Source organism: Denticeps clupeoides, chromosome 10, assembly GCF_900700375.1.
Source record: "Denticeps clupeoides chromosome 10, fDenClu1.1, whole genome shotgun sequence".
NCBI classification, from domain to species: Eukaryota; Metazoa; Chordata; class Actinopteri; order Clupeiformes; family Denticipitidae; genus Denticeps; species Denticeps clupeoides.
Genome location: NC_041716.1, coordinates 4801430 through 4816957, shown reverse-complemented (window position 1 = coordinate 4816957; position 15528 = coordinate 4801430). Strand labels below are relative to the sequence as shown.

Genomic DNA, 15528 nt, shown 5'->3' with positions numbered 1-15528 from the left:
GCTTAATGTTTATTCTTTTTTTTTTTTTTTTTCTTTTTTTCAACAAGGCCCTTGTCCCAACTTTATGTTTACAAGTTTATTACGTTAAAAGTAATATTCGGTGTAGCACCTTCATATACTTTTGACCCATTTGGTTTAGTTATGACTACTTTAAACATACTTAAAACTGATGAAATACGGTAAAAAGTTTCATTTCATTTACTTGATAATCTATAATCCACTCTACATTTATTGTGCATAAAAAATTCAAATACCTTAACTGCATTTGTGTTGTTCCGAGCTGAAGTCCGCAGTGAAGTGCACCGTGTTAGTCCCGTACAGAAATGTCGCAAATATTTACTTTAAAGTCTGGGTGTTTTCTTCCATTTCTTCCTCGGAGGAGATGATTATAATCGGAGCGGAACGCAGGAATGGCCGATTGCTGCGGACGTGCAGCTCCCTGAGTTACATTATCTACACACATATACATCTATATATCTAATAATTCATCATGTATGAGACAAATCTGGCTAACATATAGTAATTCTTTACACTTTCTTTTTCATTCATTTATTCTTTCTGTTTGAATCTCCATACAGGCTTCCAACAGGATTTTTTTTAAAGTTATGATTTATGATTTTCTTTTTTTTTTTTTATATATAGATTGAATTCATATTGAGTCGGTTTTACCATTGTGGGTTAAGCCTAGTCCTGGGCTTCCAAGCATTAAAAGCAATTTTGATGGGAGAACATCTTTGAAGTTCTATTTCAGTCCGGCACTAGGTTTAATTTACATATTTCTGCAGTGCCGAGGCAGAAATATATATATTAGCCTTGTTTTACTTCCTCCTCAGTTTATGAATGAAGTTAAAAGAACTGATATATGTTCGGGTACTGAGTAAGGGAAAGGGTGGAAAAAACATTCACTTTATTTAGCCACATTTCACTGTTAGTTTGAAAGTGAAGTAATTGTCATTGTGAAACAATGACAAAAGAATAACTAAACATACTACTCAAAAATTATTATTATATTAAAAATATTCTTAAATACTTTGTTCTTTACATAGTTGAATGTGCGGACAAAAAACAAACAAACAAACAATAAAACACAAATTATCAAAGCATAAAACAGCATTTATCAGACGCCCTTATCCAGAGCGACTTACAATCAGTAGTTACAGGGATAGTTCCCCCATGGAGACACTCGGGGTTAGGTCTCTTGCTCAGGGACACAATGATAGTAAGTGGGATTTGAACCTGGGTCTTCTGGTTCACAGGCGAGTGTTTTACCCACTAGGCTACTACCACCCATCAAATGTATAAACCCATAAAGTAAAAAATAATTAACAAACACTACAGGCTGATCCAACTTTGACGTAATGTCCTTAAAACAAGTCAAAATGAGGCTCAGTTGTGTGTGTGGCCTCCACGTGCCTGTATGACCTCCCTACAATGCCGGGACATGCTCCTAATGAGGAGGTTTATGGTCTCCTGAGACTTGGACTAAAGTGTCTGCCAAATTCTGGACAGATTGTGGTGGAGTTGGTGGATTATGTGCCTCTGGTAAGCACATGGAGGGCAGTGCGGCCCCCAAAGTCATGCCACCCCACACCATTACTGACCCACTGCCAAACCGGTCATGCTGGAGGAAACAGAATGTTCTCCACGACATCTCTAGATTCTGTCACATCTGCTTGGCCTAGTGGTTAAGGAAGTGGCCCCGTAATCAGAAGGTTGCCGGTTTGAGTCCCGATCCGCCAAGTTGCGCTGAGCAAACTGCTCCCTGGGCATCTGTCATAGCTGCTCACTGCTCACCAAGGGTGATTGTTAAAAGCAGAGGATCCATTTCGATGTGTGTCGCAATGGAGGGGCACATTTGTGACCTGCTGGAGGTCATTTTGTAGGGCTCTGGCAGCGCTACTCCTCTTCCTCCTTGTACAAAGGTGGATGTAGCGGTCCTGCTGCTGGGTTGTTGGCCTCCTACGGCCTCCACCAAGTCTCCTGGTGTGCTGTCCTGTCTCCTGGTAGCGCCTCCATACTCTGGACACTACACTACAGGAGAGACAGCAAACCTCCTTGCCACAGCTCTCACTGATGTTCCATCCTGGATGAGCTGCACTACCTGAGCCACTTGTGTGGGTTGTAGACTCCGTCTCTTGCTACCACCAGAGTGAAAGCTCCACCAGCATTCAAAAGTGACCAAAACAGCAGCCAGAGAGCATAGGAACTGAGAAGTGGTCTGTGGGCACCACCTGCAGGACTGCGCCTTTATTGGAGATGTCTTACTGATTTCCTATAATTTCCACCTCTTGTCTATTCCTTTTGCACAACAGCATGTGAAACTGATTGTCTAACAGTGTTGCTTCTTAAGTGGATAGCTTGATTTCACACTTGGAGTTACATCGTGTTGAATGTTCTATTTATTTTGGTATTTATGGTATGGTATTTACTCGCTGTACAATGCTTTTGCTTGTATTCTGCTTTTCGCCCAGAAACCCCACAAGAGATTTCACATTTCTCAACGCTGAAAGGTTTTATTATAGGACGCCGGTTCGAGTGACGTAGTTCCCGTGCGGATGACGTCAGCAGCGACGTTCGTCGCGACCCTGGGTGTGTCCGCGCGAGTCAGCCAGGAAGTTCGGCGCGTCTCCCCGCTGTCCTGGGTAGCAGCTAGCTCCCCCCGTCCAACTTATCTACTTTATTTTGTATTTAACCCCGTCAAGGTAGTTTTATTTCGTCGTCATGTACATGGCAGCTCCTCCCCGATTAGCCGCGGCTCTCACGTAACCTCCAGCCGCCCCACGCCCTCGGGCCAGAACGGCAAACTCCGGGTTAGCTCGCCGCTAACGTCAGCTACGTCGACGCGGGCGGAAAAAGGTGAGTTTCTCTCGCCGCGGCCGTGATCCTGGCCCTCGGGGCTGGCGGGGGGGGGTGTCCCCGTTCGTCGACGCGCTCGGCTCAGCCTCGCCGGAGCGGGCGTCAGCCGGCCGGCGACTTCATTCAGGGAGGTGGCTTCTTGCTCCGGTCGCGTCCGAGCCTGGGAGAGCAGGGGGAGAAACCGCGTTTCTCAAACGGCGACCCGGGCGACAATTAACACCGCGTTTCGGTCAGAGCCGTGTTCGGGTACTTTTAACTAAATAAGCCAATCGTTAGCGACCTAGCGGTGCCGGCTAACGCCGCACCGAGACTGCCGGGGGACGCGTGTTTCGAAGTACAAGAAATCACAAAGAACAGCGAAATTCTGCATTCAGCCTTTTCAATTCAAAATTCGAATTCAGAATCAGTGTTTACTCTCCATCCTCCGTACTTTTCAAGCTCACGTACGTCACATCGGCTCCGTTAGCATTATAAGCTAGCTGGCTACTGGAGGCGATCATTAAAATTATAATGATCATTACTAGCTTTTATATTATGGCATATTTACATTGGAAACCACGCTCAGTGCTGTTTTACTTGGTCCACCGCGGGGTGCGAGGTTGGGCTTTTTAACTTTCAGAAACCGGGCGGGATTGTACATGAATTTAAAAAAAAAAAAAATAAATAAAAGAGCCAAATCTAATTTTTTAACTCCTTCTACATTTATTACATCTGTGTGCGAGAAGCGAAAAACACCATTGACTCGCATTTCGGCCGCAGCGGGTTGAAATAGGGTGTTGCCGACGTTATGGTCATGTGCGTTTATGGAATGCCACTGGCTATACAACGTTTTACAATAATCTGATGCATTGTTTTATTCCTTCTAACACGTGGTGATCTGTAGCCTTTCCAGACTGCCTGGCATGTGGCGGTGGTAGGTTCTGATCTCGTCCGACCTTTACCACGACACCTGTTCGGCGCTGGGAGAATAAGGCTGCGTTTCCAACTCGCAGTAACCCGAGACGCTGCGTTTCAAGGCCGACAACAGGGAGAAAGGCACTCGGAGAGCCGCTCGAGGTTAGTGCTGAGACGAAGTGGCCGCAGCGCCTGGTCACTTGGACACGAATGCACGGCGTCGGTGAGCACGCTGCTGCTGCTGAAATGCAATCGCGGGGAATTGGACCCCGCTCATCCCCTGAACCTTCTGGCCTGGCCAGTGGGACTTTTTCACCAGGCGTTGGCCTTGGCTAGTGCTCTGTTTTTTAATCGGTTTCGAGAGACTTGTCCCATTTGTTTTAGGTGGTTAATAAAACTGTGCTTTGGGGGATTATTTGCCGGCTTGATCAACTTTAAACCCTTGCTGGCCCCTCCCACCCAACCATATGGGGGGTTGTAAGTGCTGACATGATTCTTATGTCAGACAAATTTGCCTTAAAAAGACATAATCACACTAGCAAACATACAAAAAAACCCTCCTAAGTGCAGACCTTTTAAATTGTCAAACTTTCCCCGCACAGACTTTGACAGTGAGCACGGTTCGTAAAGCACAAGTCCAAAATGAACTTGTCTAGCGATATTAATGCTGTACACCGACGGAACATTGAGTGCCCCCTCCTGTTGCTTCAGCACTTTCTGAACCTCCCCGCCCCCTGGCTGTACTCTGAGAAGATGTTTGACATTTAGGTCTGCATTCCGTAAATATTCTATGCCGAATGGATCGGGGGGTCCGCGTAATCCCTCCTGCACCATCGCGTTCAACCGGGGGCTAATTCGGAGAATATGAGGCGGGACTATATACCTAGTTATACAAAGCTCATCTGGAAAAGGACATGGTTTATTTCAGGAGTGAATGTCTAGTATCAATCAATAGTATAGAACACATGGCTAATTTATATGTATGAAAATTACACAGCGAATCATTTAATTAATACGTTTTTTTTTTTTTTTTTATCATTTCTTGAAGGTAAAACAAAGATTTAATCTCAACAAAGATGACCGAGTACAAGTTGGTGGTGGTGGGTGCTGGTGGTGTCGGCAAGAGTGCTCTGACCATCCAGCTCATCCAGAACCACTTCGTGGATGAGTATGACCCAACGATTGAGGTGAGTGACTGGGTGTCGCTTGCCCACAGACTGTTTCTTTTACTGTTGCATTTGCATGTAGAACAGAGCATATTTTAAAAAGGTGCAAATCACGTATCCACCAGAAATGAAATGGGAGATGAGGTGCATGTGGTGAAAGTAGAATGTCTCCATTGGCTTTTTTTTTTTTTTTTTACACAAACTCTCTTTGTAATTATAATTCGGTGTACTTTATGGCAAACAATAAAATGAGGAATTGAAGCTCCATGTGGGCAGCAGTTACCATGGTGACCTCCTGAGGGCAGATACTTGATACCTGCACAATGCGTGGTTGTCCATGGCCCTCCCCGGCGATTGGTCCATAGCCATCGTTTCCGAGTGTGGACATTAACCAGTCTCGCACCTGGTGGATGCAGGACTCCTACAGGAAGCAGGTGGTGATTGACGGAGAGACGTGCCTGCTGGACATCCTGGACACCGCTGGTCAAGAGGAGTACAGCGCCATGAGGGACCAGTACATGAGGACTGGAGAGGGCTTCCTCTGTGTGTTCGCCATCAACAACAGCAAGTCCTTCGCGGATGTGCATTTGTACAGGTGTGGAAGCTTTTACTCTATTGTTCTTATTATTATCGTGATACACTGCAGCACAGCACAGCCCACGGTGACACAACGAAATGTGTCCTCTGCTTTTAACCATCACCCTTGGTGAGCAGTGTGTGGGGACGGTACTTTGCTCAGTGGCTTCTGATTATGGGTCGGTTTCCTTACCCACTTGGCCACCACTGCCCCAGGTAACTGGGCAGTGGTGGCCTTGCGACTACAGAAGTGGGTTTGAATGCCGCGACTCTTGAGGGGTTAAAGTGTAGGGATCCTGTCCGCTCACCCGTTCACTGCCTCTCCTCCACAGAGAACAGATAAAGCGGGTTAAGGACTCTGACGACGTGCCGATGGTGCTCGTGGGAAACAAGTGTGATTTGGCCAGAACTGTGGACACAAAGCAAGCACAGGAGCTGGCCAGAAGCTACGGCATTGAGTTTGTAGAAACATCGGCAAAGACCAGACAGGTGGGTTACTTTCAGCAGTTTTTTTTATATATATCAAATTTGTGTCTCTGATTTCCTTACACAAAGCCTCTCTTCACCATTCCATGGTCAGGGAGTGGAGGACGCCTTCTATACCCTGGTACGGGAAATCCGGCACTATCGCATGAAGAAGCTCAACAGCCGGGAGGACAGGAAGCAGGGCTGTTTAGGACTCTCCTGTGCAGTCATGTGAACCAAGAACATTTCCACTGTGTTTTCAGAGGGGCATTTGTCAGGTGGATGGACACATTTATTTTGTGTTGCAGGGTGTCCGTGGAGTTGTTCTGGAGCGGTTTTTACTTGTGTACCTCAGGTGTGTCTGTAGGGTTGGCTTCTGCTGTGTGTGGCCCCCTGCTGGCCAGTCTGGGTCACTGCAGAACGTCTTTGGCCTGCTATGTGTGTGAAGGTCTGACTGCTCTGAGGGAACCGGTTATCTTTTGGGGATGTGTTCTTTTTTTTTTTTCTTCTTTTCAGAAAGGATTGGACGTCTCTGACTGAATGTGTTCTACACCCCCCTCCTCCTCCAGTGCTCAGGAATCATGTGCCTCAGTAGGGCTGGGCAGAAAATCATCAAACTACCGTTCTGATTATCTGATTCTGTTTGTGGTTGGCTGAGCAGCACTGTAGGAGTGTTACTGCTCCCTTACGTGCAGATTCTACGTGAGTACACAATCATATGCTCACTATACCGGAAGATGTAAGCCCTGCCTCTTCATCATAGAAAATGATGCGCAGCACGCTGTCAGTTAATCTTATTTAATTGGTTTAATTGGCAATCAGAGCCCAGCCCTAAATCTATTCATTTAAAGTTACCAAAGAAATCCAGTCCAGTTCTCACTGGCATTATTGTGCCTGCTATGGTAGAAACAGTTTGTTTGTTTGTTTGGTTTTTTTTTTTTTATTTTAATTTTTTTTTTGGTTAGAACATCCAGTGGCATTCAGAAACAAATGGATGAGAAACATTTCAAGAAATGCTAGTTCACATTTTATGTGCCTTTTTTTATGTTTCTTTTTTTTCTGTCTAATATTTGTGTGGATTTGTATATTTGATGAAGCACATTTCAGCATCGTTTTTGCTAATAGTTGGTTTTGGTTCTAGTGCCTTTCTGTTTAAGATCAGATGTAAAGACATAGGTACTGTATTGCCTGATACTTTAGCCATGCCACTGTGTTCAGTGCTACAGATGCACTTTACAAATGATCACCAATTTACTTTTTTTTTTTTTTATTATTATTATTACTTCAGCTAGTCTGAGAAACTGTTGTAATTTTTATGGGTATGGGGGCATTAATACCAGGGTCAGTTCTGGAGAATTTTTTTTATATAATGTGAAGATGTCTCAACCTATTGGCCTTGATGTTTACCTTTGCAGCCTAAGAAATTTATTGTAATTTTTTTGTTCCTGTTTTTTTGGACTGGAATTGCCATCTAAGCTGAGCTTTATTCCCATGCCTATTTTTGCATCCTATTAACTTTGTATTAGCGGATAAAGAGGCCTTATGTCATTATTAAATTAATTTTTACATAGCCACACTCATTTAGTGCGTGTGCCTGTTCTTTGGTGGTTGTTACTTTTCCAACACGACACTCATTTCCCCACGGTCTACATACTCTCAACGCCCTGACTTGTAGGCTCCTCCTGGACCCCACGGCCTTGATGGAGACCTGGCAACCAGTCCGGACTTAAAATAGAGCTCTGCTCATGAGGATCTCCTCTTGGTGGGTACGGGGCTCTGGTTACAGCGGGCAGGAGAGTGCTTAATATTACAACGGGAGCCGCAAGAGCGTCGCACTTACCCGACGCCGTGCCGAGGTGCGTGTCCTGCCAACCCAGTCCTCAGGGAGAGCTGCCGTGTCGGTGAACTGCTGTCAACATGCCGAAGGTTGCAATGCCAGGTGAGCTCTGCTTGTTCCCGTTCAAAATGTGAGACCTTTTTTAGTTTCTCCCCCTCATTTACACGTGCTAGTTATTTCTATTTGAAGACTGTTGGGCACATGAACATCTCTTTAAAAAGCAAATTTGAGTTTTTGTTTTTTTTTGGCCATGTGGTAATACCAGTCAGGTACCGACAGGACCAGCTGCTGTTATGCAAGATTATTGCTTCAGTGTCTCTTCTGGTTTGATCTCCAAACACTCTTCATTAGATGCAATTGGATTTTTTGCAGCACGTTGAGTTCTGGGCCTGTTCATCTTGCCCACCATATTGGCCAAACCCATTCTTTACCATGTGAATGGCACGCCGCACAAAATCTTACACGTTAGAACGGGCCACGGGAGGTCCAGAATTTTATTTTATTGGTGAGATTTATTCTTAGGGATGCTTGCGTCAGTCCTGACTTGAAGATGCTGCTGCTCAGGCTTCGCCCTGGCCCGTCTGGTGTTACTTGAGCAGGAACACGAGCTTGTGTCGGAACGCTGGGCCGTGCCATGTTTCACGCTGATGTCCTGCACAGCTGCTGACTTTAAGCAAGACTGATGACTTTTAGACTGACTGGCGAGGAAACTAAATGAGGGGGGGATTGGATTCAAGAATCAATTTAGACAGATAAGAGTACTTCATTTGAGCACCAGGAGAATACTGATATAATTATGCTCTCCAATTTCTCACCAATAGATGTCTGATAACTATTACGAGTCCATCGTGGTAGGTGCTGACTGACATGTTGTCAGTCATAAGTTGTCTGTGGGTGGTTTTGTCTCTCGGGGGGTGAAAAATAGAAACCCTATCTCTTCAGCAGCTCAGCCTGGGAGGCACAAGACTACTTTGGACTGAGTGTTAGCAGGCAATGGTGGTGATTTGTTTCACGTCAAATAAAGATGTGGGTGGCCTTAGTTGGTTCCTCCATGCTAATGTGAAACCCCGGTATACATTTACCAAGGATGTGCGGCCTGTATTAAAATTCTGTTATTTCTAAGACCCAAACTCACTGAAAGTAAATCCTTCTTTCATTCTCTTGATGTAACAACTATTTATGTGTTTTGTTTTTTTTCCCCCCTCCCCTTATACCTGACCTCTGACCTGTCCACTGTGTGGGCATGATACTAATGCAATAGATGGAAAGGGGCAAAGTAAGTACAAAAGTGAAGGGCCATTGCTTCTGGGATCCATCATGGTGGAGCATTTCACATGTCATCTTATTTCTTTACTGTTCACTTTGTTCATTCCTGATCTGACCAGGTTAAACCCTCTCTGGGCTGACTTCATAGTGAACAAATAAATGAACTAATTACGTTTTCACAATGTGCATGCTGAAAACTGCAAACAAGAAGCATTTGTGTGATTCAATTATCTGTTTCCCACCGTATGCTTAATTTGCATATCCTTTACAGCCGTTTTCTTCACAAACACTATACTAAGCCCCATTGCACAATTTCATCCTAATTGATTAACAAGAAAAATACCTCCTAGTAGCATTGACGAGCCGTTGACAATTGCAATTTTATACAGACTGTACCATTCTGCTCTCATGTGGTCAGAGTAGAGCATGCTCATCATCCATTCACGGAGCACTGTCTGATGTTTATCTCCATATTTTACTTTTTTTATTATTTTTTTTATATTAATTAATAACGTGTATAGCTTAAGTACAAAACAATGTTCCCATTAACGTATTAATACCAATGCTAACATGTTTCCCTCTCCTTTTGTGTTCTTGGAAACGTCTACTTTTGGCTTTTTCTGTTGGGGGTGCCTTATCAGACAAGAGTAAGTATGCTGTGTGAGTAGACCGAGTGGCAAGCTGGCAAAGCTGTCTGTACTTTTAGTTATTCAAAGCCGAATAAAGGTTCTTGCAATTCAGTTCATTTACTGAATCCTGCAGTTTGCTTGTACTGCATGGCAAATGAACAAAGGAAATGTTACTGCGTGCCGATCATTACAATGTGCCAAAAACAAGCATGACCATGAGAAAATGAGAATCTGCTGAGGACCTTTATTACCAGTGTTCAATTTTGGAGTGGAATTAAGGTGGATCTCTAAAATTTGTGTCTATCTTGGCGAAGAGTTGCATGAAAACGGGAGTATACCTCATCAAATATACAGATGAGGGTTGACGTTTATGTGGTGTGCTGATACATTGACCGCTTAGTTCCAGAGCTGGCTTATGTAAGTGATGTCTAAATGTGCTTATTGTTAAAAAATACAGACTGGGATTACATGTGGAGTTTTTGGCAGGATTCTTTCAATGTCCTCCATACACTGTGCAGCGGTTACTAACTGGGGAATGTTGACAGAAATGACCTAAAACCGATTAAATCACACATTAAATTTGACTTTGGAAAAAGTTTGTAAGAATTGGACTGTCTGTCCGTCTTGCCTTGCCAATGTCAGGGACAGTAAAGGACGCTAAGGCGTGTCCCTGCATTGCACCATGCTTCCATGTGTCTCCATACATGTTGGTGCTTGATACCATTACACAGTCATTACCAAGAGCGTCTTTTCTATTTCAAACATGTGCAAGCCTATACTGACCAGTATCTTCATCCGTTACTTTGCCGGCAGAGACAGATGAGCACATGCGTGCTTTCGCCGAGAAGGTGTTTGCCAGTGATGCAAAAGATGAAGACATCCGAGAGGAGATCTCACTTTTTGATGTAGCCGAGGACTGTCCCATCCTCAACCAGGAGCATGCCATGCATGTCCAGGCTGATGACGATGTTGAGAAACGGTAAAAAGGAGCATCACTCTCTCAATTATCTGTTTCCCACAGCATACTTAATTTGCATATCCTTTACAGCCATTTTCTTCACAAACCATAGTCCAGCTCTTATATTGTCTTATATTTTCATGCATGTTCTTAGTAAGAAGATGATGTTGCGTGCCACTAAAGACCTGGACGACAAACCGCTGTACCTGGAGGTGCCAGATTTTCAGCGAGTGGCCATCAAGGGAGACTACGCTGCTGGGGTCTGTCCTTAGAGTTTTAATCACGCAGTGCCTGTTGCGGTTGTAAATGTTCCCACGATGGAGTAACTGCAGCCTTGAATGCTGGCTGTGAACAGATTTAAGAATCCATATGTTGTTTTTGGTTTGAAACATGAATGAAGTCTTTGCATATAATAGTGTTAACGAAATCATTATTCCATAATGAAGTCCTTTTAAACTTTTTATTCTTTAGGTGACCATGGATGACTTTGAGCTCTCTTGCAAAGGTCTTTATCGTGCTCTATGTATCAGGGAGAAGTATATGAAGCTTGCAATACAGCGATTCTCCGGCACTGCATCTCAGTTTCTGAGTGCAGTCGAGGGGGAGAAGTGGAAAGCCGAGAGCCTTGAACAACCAGGTAGAGGGGGGCGACCTTCCTTGACAATTTATTCTTGTAATAGCTTGTAATAAAAGCTCGAAAGGTGAAAAATGCATTGTTGTCCTCAGTCTTCACAGCACCACCCAAGCAAGGGGAGGACCCCTTTGACTCCAAGACCCTTCCTGAGAACAAGGGCTGGGTTGCACGCATGCGGGACGGTGTCATCTGCATATACAAAGACGCCCCGGCTGCTGACAAAAACGAGCCAATGAAGCTGCCAGCTCCAGACTACGCCACCTTCATCGACGACATGAACTTCCTCATTGCCCTGATTGCTCAAGGCCCAACGTGAGTGTGTTGCTTAGTGACCCAATGGTAGTAAGTGGGGTTTTCTGGTTTCTGGGCGAGTGTGTTAACCACTAGACTGCGACCACCCTCCTTGTTAATCTACCAGATTTTAACTGGCTTGACTTTGCCTTAATTTTTGTCTGTAGCAAGACTTACACTCATCGCCGTCTGAAGTTTCTCAGTTCCAAGTTCAATGTGCATGAGATGTTGAATGAGATGGAGGAGATGAAGGAGTTGAAGAACAATCCCCACAGGGATTTCTACAACTGCAGGAAGGTGCTGCTTCCAAACAATGTCTCATCGTTTGATCATTTCATTTACACCATTCCTGGATCTATATAATGTATTAATAGTGGAGTTTATATATAAAATCTTCTTTCTGTTGGTCTCTTGCCCTAGGTCGATACACACATCCACGCAGCAGCTTGCATGAACCAGAAGCATCTCCTGCGCTTCATCAAGAAGTCCTTTCGCGTGGATGCAGACAGGGTCGTGTATAAAGCTAAGGACAAAGAGATGTCCATGAAGGATCTGTTTGCGTCCCTAAATCTCCACCCTTACGACCTTACAGTCGACTCCCTGGATGTGCATGCTGTGAGTTAGCAGTCGCCATTACATTAATGCATGTAGAGTCACATAAATATATATGCCAATATAAGCATATAGCAATATGTTTATGGCGTTTGCTTATTATTCTCTCTTATCCTTTAGGGCAGACAAACCTTTCAGCGCTTTGATAAGTTCAATGCGAAATACAACCCAGTCGGTGCCAGTGAGCTGCGTGATCTCTACCTGAAGACCGAGAATCACATTGGAGGCGAATACTTTGCTAGGATCATCAAGGTAGAGACACCGGCTCCACTGCAGTCACTTTCCTGACGCCGTCTCTATTAGCTGCTCATGGTCATTTGACCTCTCTCTCTCTCTCTCGCAGGAAGTGGCCAGTGACCTCGAAGATGCCAAATACCAGTATGCGGAACCCCGTTTGTCCATTTATGGCTGCAACCCCAATGAGTGGACCAAGCTCTCCAGCTGGTTTAACAAGAACAGAGTGTTCTCCCCTAACCTCAAGTGGATGATTCAAGTGCCTAGAATTTAGTGAGTGTATCTTTGAAGTAATTACGCAAGTGTCCATACAACCTCTCGCTACTCATAAACAAGGAATGACCGTGTCTTTCAGCGACATTTTCAGGGCCAGGAACTTTGTGCCCCACTTTGGAAAGATGCTGGAGAACATCTTTCTTCCCGTTTTCGAGGCTACCATCAACCCCCATGCCAATCCTGAGCTCAGCATCTTCCTCAAGCATGTGAGTCATGGACGCATTTGAAAGGTGTTGCCGTTGCTGCAAAATTACTGAACGAGGTCCTGGCGACACCTCTACAGGTCACAGGTTTTGACAGCGTGGACGATGAGTCCAAGCACAGTGGTCACATGTTCTCGACGAAGAGCCCTAAACCTGAGGAGTGGGACATCGCTAAGAACCCCTCTTACACTTATTACATCTACTACATGTATGCTAACATTGCAGTGCTGAATCAGCTGCGCAAGTGAGTTCCTTTTCATCTCTACAAGGTCTGACCGTGGCGGGGCATTTTGCGGTCTTGTGTGCTGATTGTGATTTATCTGTAGGGAGAGGGGCATGAATACTTTCCTGTTCAGACCCCACTGTGGCGAGGCCGGTGCCGTGACTCACCTCCTGGCGTGCTTCATGACTGCCGACAACATCTCTCACGGCCTCAACCTCAAGAAGGTCGGCACGGAATCTTAGCCCATCTCGGCCACCCCAGCGCATGCTTACGCAACTTCCTCTTCCCTACAGAGCCCGGTCCTGCAGTACCTCTACTTCCTGACTCAGCTGCCTATCGCCATGTCTCCTCTCAGCAACAACAGCCTGTTCTTGGAGTACAACAAGAACCCCTTGCTTGAGTTCCACCAGAAGGGCCTGGTGGTGTCTTTGTCCACTGACGACCCCATGCAGTTCCACTACACCAAGGCGAGGCCTTTGCTCCCCCTCCTTGCATAACAAGGATCTTGCGCCCCCTGTAGGCTCACCTCTGGTACTTGTCGTTTCAGGAGCCTTTGATGGAAGAGTACGCCATTGCGGCCCAGGTGTTCAAGCTCAGCACCTGTGACATGTGCGAGATTGCCAGGAACAGCGTGCTGCAGAGCGGTTTATCTGCACAGGTGACTTCACGCACCCAAAGGTGTATGGCACTTGGGACAGTGGTGGCCTAGTGAGTAAGGAAGCTGACCTGTAATCAGGAGGCTGCCTGTTTGAATACTGTACCACCAAGGTGGCACACAATGCTCCCCGGGCGCCTTTCATGGCTGCCCACTGCTCACTAAAGACTGAAATATACTTGCTGTGAGCTAGGTAGGCGTATCCATACACAGTTACATTGCTAACGTTTGTGAAAGTGAACCGATTGTCATTGTGAAACACTGCAGCACAACCAAATGTGTCCTCTGCATTTAACCCATCACCCTTGGTGAACAGTGGGCAGCCATGAAAGGCGCCCGGGGAGCAGTGTGTGGGGGACGGTGCTTTGCTCAGTGGCACCTTGGAGATTCGGGATTTGAACCAACAACCGTCTGATTATGGGTCCTTTTCCTTACCCTCTAGGCCACCACCGCTGATATCTGTACAACGTGTCGTAATAGTATGTACTCCTCACGGCCTCAGTGTCGAGGCCGCAAACCAAATAAATAAATGAATACCTGCATCTTAAAACAGTCTTCTGTTGAGTGCAGATCTCGCAACACTGCCCCTATAAAATTACGCAGGTGTATCCGTTAACTTGAGTACATGCACAAAAAAACGACACAAAGAATGCAGGATATGGTCTGCAGCTGTACACACGTACACAGTCAACTGCAAGTATATGTCTGTGTTAAGGGTGATGGTTAAATGCAGAGGACACATTTCATTGTGTGCGCTGTGCCGCAGTGTTTCACAGTGACGATCACTTCACTTTCACTTGTAATGCAAACATATATGACTATATGTTTTAGGAGGATGAGGTTACTGACATACTAAGTGAAGTGATTGTCATACACAGCACAGCACACGGTGACTCAATGAAATGTGTCCTCTGCTTTTAACCATTTTTAACCTTGCTGAGCAGTGGGCATCCATGACAGGTGCCTGGGAGTAGTGTGTGGGGATGGTGCTTTGCTCACTGGCACCTTGGCGGAATCAGGATTCGAACTTCTGATTACGGGGCCGCTTCCTTCCTTGTCCCTAACATACAACATTTTTCTCCCACACCAGGAAAAGACTCACTTCTTGGGCACAGGCTACCTGAAGGAGGGCCCCGAGGGCAACGACATCCGTAAGACAAACGTGGCTCAGATCCGCATGGCGTATCGCTACGAGACCCTGTGCTACGAACTCAACCTCATCAAGGAGTGCCTGAAGGGCGAAGACTAAACCTGGAGATGACCTGCAGATAAAAATAAAACAAACCAAAATATTTGCCGGTGGTTTCTTTTCTGTTTCTTGTGATTTTTTTTTTTTTTTTTTTAAATATATTTTAGAAAATTAATGCTTTTGTTTAAATGCAATAGTCTGTTCCCGAGTGACTGAAAGCCACTCTCCTGCTCACGAACATTTCTCCTGCGCTTGTCTGGAGGAAAAAAAAAAAGTACAAAGTACGGCACTGAGGTTATTAAAAAAAAAAAAAAAAAAAAAAGTATTCAGTCACGTGGTGTGTGATCAGCAGGTGAAGACGATGCAGGCGTCTTCATGGCGATAAATCTTCACTTGGGTTCCTCGTCCATCTCCACCTCCAACTTTTGTGAAAAGCGCTTAATGAGTTCGGAAGAAAGTGGCGCGATTCTGGAACTTTATCGGCCAGAGAGAGAGAGAGAGAGAGAGAGAGAGAGAGAGAGAGAGAGGGGGGGGGGGGGGTGACAGCGAGACGCGATGACGTCA

At 45.3% G+C, this 15528-nt stretch overlaps 2 protein-coding genes across 6 annotated transcripts; both read left to right on the top strand.

Annotated features, from left to right (window-relative positions):
• The first annotated feature begins 2583 nt into the window (after positions 1-2583).
• On the top strand, positions 2584-7533 carry nras (NRAS proto-oncogene, GTPase). 3 transcript variants are annotated; one of them, XM_028992916.1, is made up of 6 exons: positions 2585-2856; positions 3740-3912; positions 4799-4937; positions 5333-5511; positions 5825-5981; positions 6073-7533. In XM_028992916.1, the coding sequence occupies exons 3-6, from the start codon at positions 4827-4829 to the stop codon at positions 6190-6192; spliced, it is 567 nt and encodes a 188-aa protein (XP_028848749.1). In that variant the 5' UTR covers positions 2585-2856; positions 3740-3912; positions 4799-4826; the 3' UTR covers positions 6193-7533. The 3 variants fall into 3 exon arrangements, with proteins under 3 accessions (XP_028848751.1, XP_028848749.1, XP_028848750.1); XM_028992917.1 differs by lacking the exon at positions 2585-2856 and adding an exon at positions 2868-3085; XM_028992918.1 differs by lacking the exon at positions 3740-3912 and having other exon boundaries at positions 2584-2856.
• Positions 7534-7744: 211 nt separating this feature from the next.
• On the top strand, positions 7745-15070 carry ampd1 (adenosine monophosphate deaminase 1 (isoform M)). 3 transcript variants are annotated; one of them, XM_028992905.1, is made up of 17 exons: positions 7762-7896; positions 9056-9070; positions 9702-9707; positions 10503-10668; positions 10802-10907; positions 11119-11284; positions 11374-11593; positions 11740-11869; positions 11993-12187; positions 12305-12436; positions 12528-12691; positions 12774-12900; positions 12978-13141; positions 13224-13344; positions 13414-13587; positions 13668-13778; positions 14866-15070. In XM_028992905.1, the coding sequence occupies exons 1-17, from the start codon at positions 7875-7877 to the stop codon at positions 15022-15024; spliced, it is 2178 nt and encodes a 725-aa protein (XP_028848738.1). In that variant the 5' UTR covers positions 7762-7874; the 3' UTR covers positions 15025-15070. The 3 variants fall into 3 exon arrangements, with proteins under 3 accessions (XP_028848739.1, XP_028848740.1, XP_028848738.1); XM_028992906.1 differs by lacking the exon at positions 9056-9070 and having other exon boundaries at positions 7745-7896; XM_028992907.1 differs by lacking the exons at positions 9056-9070; positions 9702-9707 and having other exon boundaries at positions 7758-7896.
• Positions 15071-15528: the final 458 nt, after the last annotated feature.